Here is a 6,000-nt window from a genome sequence, read left to right as displayed (position 1 = left end):
ATATTATATTGCACTGTGTACACATTGTGTATTCCCCTCTGAGCAAATCCAAAAAAATTAACTTTGAGTCATCATGGATAATGGATATGGCATAATCAAGATCTTGAAAAGCAGACATCAGTTTCACCACATTGCTCACGTACAATGGAGAAGAACTGTTTTTTCACGTGACCAGAAGATGAAGTTGCCTGCACAGAGGTCACTCGAGTGAATAGACACATACCCACCATCACTGACGACACACAAACTTGCACAAACAGGCAATGTTCGGTGGGTGTGGCTACTGACAGCGCTGGCCTTAAATATGGACCAAGCCTGCAGTGAGTTGCCTGCTAATACTTGGTCATAATCAAGTGAAGAGAAATCAGCTGAAGGTTCTACTTTATTACACATGTAAGTACTTTTGCATGCCTTGATTTGCTAATACGGTACTATTTGTCATTAATCTTCTCTTTTCAAACTAACTTCTCTGCTCCATGCATTAAATTATAATGCATTAAAGTGTTTAATAAGTTCATCAGCATATTAAATGATGAAATACAGGATACTAATGTTGATAAGAAATATACATGGAATGTTTAATAATTTATTATCATATGTAGTGAGCCCTAACAGTATTTTCTCTCCTCATAGACACAACTCCTGACTGATTTTGAACAAAATGGAGATGATGCAAGAGATCATTCCATTTGCAAGAGAGATGCTAAGTGCTCAGCCATCAAAGGGCACTGTGAAGATATATCTGGTTGGAGGAGTCTTTGCAGCCCTGGGTATCATGAGCGGTGTGGTGGAGGCTGCCTGTTCACTCTTTCCTGAGCAGGAAGAAAGCACCCTAAGTAAACTGATGGAGGAGACCATAACAGTGATGGCTCCGACTCAAGAGCCACAGACGATCATCTCAGAAGAAGAAGAACAGGACAGTGAGATGGAAGCCAAGGCTAAGAAACTGCCCACGCACATGCAGCGGCGTATGAGTTTCAGAGCCCATGCCTCTTAAAATACATACTCACTAACACACTGTGTGTTCTGCCTTTGCACTGATAGGTATGTCTGATAGAGAGGAAATGTAAAGTGCCTGCTGGGACTGAATGAATGCTGTTGTACAGCGAATGTTCTCAAATGTTACTTGTAAGTTTGTGAAGATGATGTAACGATGTACTGATTTTCTACTGGTTGTACGTTATTTATAAAGGATGCAACAAGTCTTTATTGAGTCAGCTTTCTCTTACTGCAGCTCAATAAATTCTCATTTGTGCAAAACCAGAGTCTGTGTCTTAATTTGTCTTAAATTTAATGTTTTATTGAATTTGTAGCCTAACTGGTGTCCTCACTCAGATATCCCAGACAGGGCCGTAACCAGGATTTTTCAAATACCGAGGTCAAACATTGCGATACATCTTATTTGCCAAAAAAAAAAGTCCTAATATGGTGACTTTTCATACATTTTGGAAACGAGTCAAAATCACAAGCCCAACAAGATGAACATGTAGGTGAACATGTTTATTTTAACAATTTCAAAACTGCACGATCACAAAAGTATTTTGTGTGGGTGAGTGAGTGAGAGTGTGTGAGAGTGAGTGATGGAGTGAGAGTGAGAGAGAGAGAGTGTGAGAGTGAGTGAGTGAGTGAGAGTTTGAGTGAGTGATGGAGTGTGAGTGAGAGAGTGAGTAAGAGTGACAACGCAATCTAGCCGAGCCTGAATGGACTTCAATTGCTTTTTAAAAAATATATGCCCTTTTCAATAGCAAAATACTAGACGGTTATTGGACAAAACCGACTAAAATGCCACATTCGGAGACTGAGCCTCACTGGAGATGGGAGTCAATAAGAGGGGCGGGACAAGACTTCCCGAGAGGAGGCTCATCTCCAGCTGGTGATCGGAGGAGGAGCTGTGAACGCGGCTGGGCTGCTCATGACTGACAGAAAGCAGTCAGAGGTGGTACATCATGTTGTAAATAAAATGTGAACATAAGTTTGCTACCCGTTTTCATTTCCGTTCGAAAATACAACCAATGATCAAAACAATAGTGTCTTGGGTTCACGTTAGCCTATTGAGGTATTTCACCTGACGTCACAGGGTCACGTGACGCCCCGGTGTCCGCCATTTTGGACGGCAAGCTAGCTAATGTCAACAACAGTAGCTGGTATGTTACTGTAGCAATGTTTACGTTCAGTCATTTGGATGACTGTTAAAACCTTTCAGTCTCAAGTTTTTCCTTTACTGGATTTACTAGTTTACTGAGCGCTAGCCAGCCAGCCGGCCCCGGAGCGCTAGCCAGCCGGCCGGCCCCGGAGCGCTAGCCAGCCGGCCGGCCCCGGAGCGCTAGCTAGCCCCGGAGCGCTAGCTAGCCAGCCAGCCAGCCCGCCCCGGAGCGCTAGCCAGCCAGCCAGCCCGCCCCGGAGTGCGCTCAGTAAACTAGTAAATACAGTAAAGGAAAAACTTACAACGGGCCATGTCTCAACAGACTAAGAAGTTATTTCAATGACATTTAATAACATTTTGTTTATCCTGAGGACCGAAAGTAAATGAAAATGTGAACAAATCTTAGCTGTCAGTGAACAATCCTGGTGGAAGCAGGTAAACGTCGTTCTCCAAGCCTACTAACCTCAATTTTTGCAAATACCTCTCCCTCTGCTCGCCCTGTAAATGCCCTACGTCGCTGGATAGTGAAGGTGTTTTCTGCATCTCGCTCATTTTTCTTTTATGTTTTTCGTTTGTCGCCTTCCTCGCATTCAAACTGATTCAAGCCGTGCCGTCCAAAATGGCAGCGTCACATGACTTGGTCACGTGAGTGAAATACCTCAATAGTCTGGTAAGTTAGCAAAATAGCTCAAGTCTCGTCAGTACCCAATAACTTCATAAACAACAGGTCACGACTGTCCAGCCTTTTCTGATCTGAAACGCACCAAATCAAATCGAGAGAGAGAATAAAAGAGTTTGTGCCGCCTGGAAAACGAGAATCCTATCTAGCTAAGTGGCTTCGACTGTTGTTGCTTGAAATGCTAATTAAAATTGCACAGTTAATGATCATAAGCATTCCGGCACAGAACTGTCAGTGACTGGCAAAATTAACTCCCCTTCTTCCCTCTTTCTTTTTCTCTCACTTGTTGACTTTCCAAAGCTGAGTTTGGTTTGTTTTAGTGTAGTAGACTTCTTCATCTTATGTCAATTTTCAGATTCCACGACTAATTGACAAACTGACTGGCTGCGGAGTCGGACCTTGATGAGAACACTTCTCAACTCTTGTATATCCCGTGGTGCTTAGCTGACTATCGCGAGGCTGCCTGATATGAAATGTTTCCAATGTCGGATATTTCAGCTTCGTTTAAAAATGATTATATGGACTTTATTTTTAGACAAACAAATGAGAACAGGGGGATGCAAGCTGAATTTAGAATTTTCCACCGATCAAAGTCAGAACGATTTTCATCATATATTAATTTCACATTTCTGAGTGAAAAAAAAAATACCGTGGGAAAAAAAATGCCGAGGACATGACCTCGGTGTCCTCGATGGTAGTTACGGCCCTGATCCCAGAATGCATTTTGACTTTTTTTTTTTCCAAGCCGTGGATGAAAACTAAAATGGAATGAAGTCAGGTAAATAGGCCAAACAGAGTTGAAGTGGCTTACTCTTTGTAGTTATCATTGTCAATAACTGGATTCATGCTGTTGCCACAACAGTGTTTGTATTTGATGTGGCACTTTTATTAAATTATTAATTTAAATACAATTAATTACTGCAAGACTGACAATCCAATTGTCCATATCCACAATATTCACATTGCATGGAGAGCACTCATAAGCACAGCTACATATTCTCTCTCTCTCTGTCTCTCTCTCTCTCTAACTCACACACACACACACACACACACACACACACACACACACACACACACACACACACACACACACACATACACATTCTTGTAAAAGCTTTATGGGGACACTCATTGATCTAATACATTCCCAAGCCCCTTACCCTAACCTTAACCATCATAACTAAATGCCTGACCCCAACGCTGACCCAAACCCCATCCTTTACCCTATCCCAGACCTACACCTAATTCTAACCTGAACCCTAAAACTAAGTCTTAACCCTCAAACAGCCCTTGAAAAAGTGAGGACCAACCAAAATGTCTGAACTCTGTTGGTACAAAATGTATTCTGGTCATCAACATGTAGCAAGTAAAAGCACGCGCGCACACACACACACACACACACAATCCTTGTCAGGACCAAACTGCTACCCTTTGGCGCTTTCAGTGTTTTTATTTCAATAAAATCTCTGATTTATGATTTACTCATGCAGACCAGTCAAATATCCCTGCAAGGGCAGTTTTTGTGTGGTGTTGGTTTTTTTTTCCCCCTTCAACCTTAACAAACCATGCCATCATGGAACCTGTTTGTATATAGTGGCATTGTTATACAGGGATTCTTAATACCACAGCTTAGAAAGACATTTTGGAAAATGGTGTGCTTGCAACTTTGCGGCAAGTTTTGGAAAGAACCATGTGTGCGTGCGCAGGTCAGGTGCCCACATACTTAGTATCACATGTTTTCCTAAAGTGCTTCACTGCTACACAAAAGATAAATGAATGAATGAATGAATGAACCTTTTATTCACTTTTGTTAAGACTGATTATTGAGGATATGATATTCACAGTGGTGCTTGAAAGTTTGTGAACCCTTTAGAATTGTCTATATTTCTGCATAAATATGACCTAAAACATCATAAGCTTTTCACACCAGTTCTAAAAGTAGATAAAGAGAGCCCAGTTAAACAAATGAGACAAAAATATTATACTTTGTCATTTATTTTTTAAGGAAAATGATCCAATATTACATATCAGTGCGTGGCAAAAGTAGGTGAACCTTTAGGATTAGCAGTTAATTTGAAAGTGAAATTACAGTCAGATGTTTTCAGTTCTCAATGTGCGCTCTGTTTTATTTAGCAATCTATCGCGGTCAGCTCTTCACAATGCATGTTTGAGAAAGTGCATCATTGCACAAACAAAGGAGATTTCTGAGGAGCTACTGAGATTCTGACCTAAATCCCAAAGAAATATTGTGCGAGAAGTTCATGTGGGGGCGGCACGGTGGTGTAGTGGTTAGCGCTGTCACCTCACAGCAAGAAGGTCTGGGTTCGAGCCCCGTGGCCGGCGAGGGCCCTTCTGTGCGGAGTTTGCATGTTCTCCCCATGTCTGCGTGGGTTTCCTCCGGGTGCTCCGGTTTCCCCCACAGTCCAAAGACATGCAGGTTAGGTTAACTGGTGACTCTAAATTGACCGTAGGTGTGAATGTGAGTGTGAATGGTTGTCTGTGTCTATGTGTCAGCCCTGTGATGACCTGGCGACTTGTCCAGGGTGTACCACACCTTTCGCCCATAGTCAGCTGGGATAGGCTCCAGCTTGCCTGCGACCCTGTAGAACAGGATAAAGCGGCTAGAGATAATGAGATGAGATGAAGTTCGTGGGAAAGTTATGACCTAAAGGTTAGAGAAGTGGTTTTGGTTTTGGGCGGCACGGTGGTGTAGTGGTTAGCATGGTCGCCTCACAGCAAGAAGGTTCTGGGTTCTAACCCAGTGGCTGGCAAGGAGTGGAGTTTGCATGTTCGCCCCGTGTCTGCGTGGGTTTCCTCCGCAGTCCAAAGACATGCAGTTAGGTTAATGTGGGGCGGCCTTGGGCTGAAGTGCCCTTGAGCAAGGTACTGACTGCTCCCTGGGCGCTCTAGTGTGGCTGCCCACTGCTCTGGGTATGTGCGTGTGTTCACTGCTTCAGATGGGTTAAATGCAGAGGATGAATTTAACTATGCTTGAAGTGTGCATGTGACAAATAAAGGTTTCTTCTTCTTTAAAGGTCACTAGTTTGAGTCCCTGGACCACCAGCAGGAATGGCTGAAGTGCCCTTGAGTAAGGCACCTAACCCCCAATTGCTCCCCACGTCGTTTTGGATAAGAGTGTCTGCTAAATGCTTGTAATGTACCCACTAACATCCCAGGG

General features: G+C 43.1%; 1 protein-coding gene across 1 annotated transcript; it reads left to right on the top strand.

The window, feature by feature from the left end:
* The first annotated feature begins 309 nt into the window (after positions 1-309).
* Positions 310-1,260, top strand: g0s2 (G0/G1 switch 2). Its single transcript, XM_060936749.1, has 2 exons — positions 310-393; positions 634-1,260. The coding sequence occupies exon 2, from the start codon at positions 662-664 to the stop codon at positions 995-997; it is 336 nt and encodes a 111-aa protein (XP_060792732.1). The 5' UTR covers positions 310-393; positions 634-661; the 3' UTR covers positions 998-1,260.
* The last annotated feature ends 4,740 nt before the right edge of the window (positions 1,261-6,000 follow it).

The sequence above is a fragment of the Neoarius graeffei genome, chromosome 13 (genome assembly GCF_027579695.1).
Source record: "Neoarius graeffei isolate fNeoGra1 chromosome 13, fNeoGra1.pri, whole genome shotgun sequence".
Classification (NCBI taxonomy): domain Eukaryota; kingdom Metazoa; phylum Chordata; class Actinopteri; order Siluriformes; family Ariidae; genus Neoarius; species Neoarius graeffei.
The sequence above is the reverse complement of the archived record's forward strand: the minus strand, read 5'-3'. Positions and strand labels throughout refer to the sequence as shown.

What these genes read in the sequence shown, in the direction of transcription:
- g0s2 (XM_060936749.1), top strand. Translation starts at nt 662, where the DNA reads ATGGAGATGATGCAAGAGATCATTCCATTTGCAAGAGAGATGCTAAGT.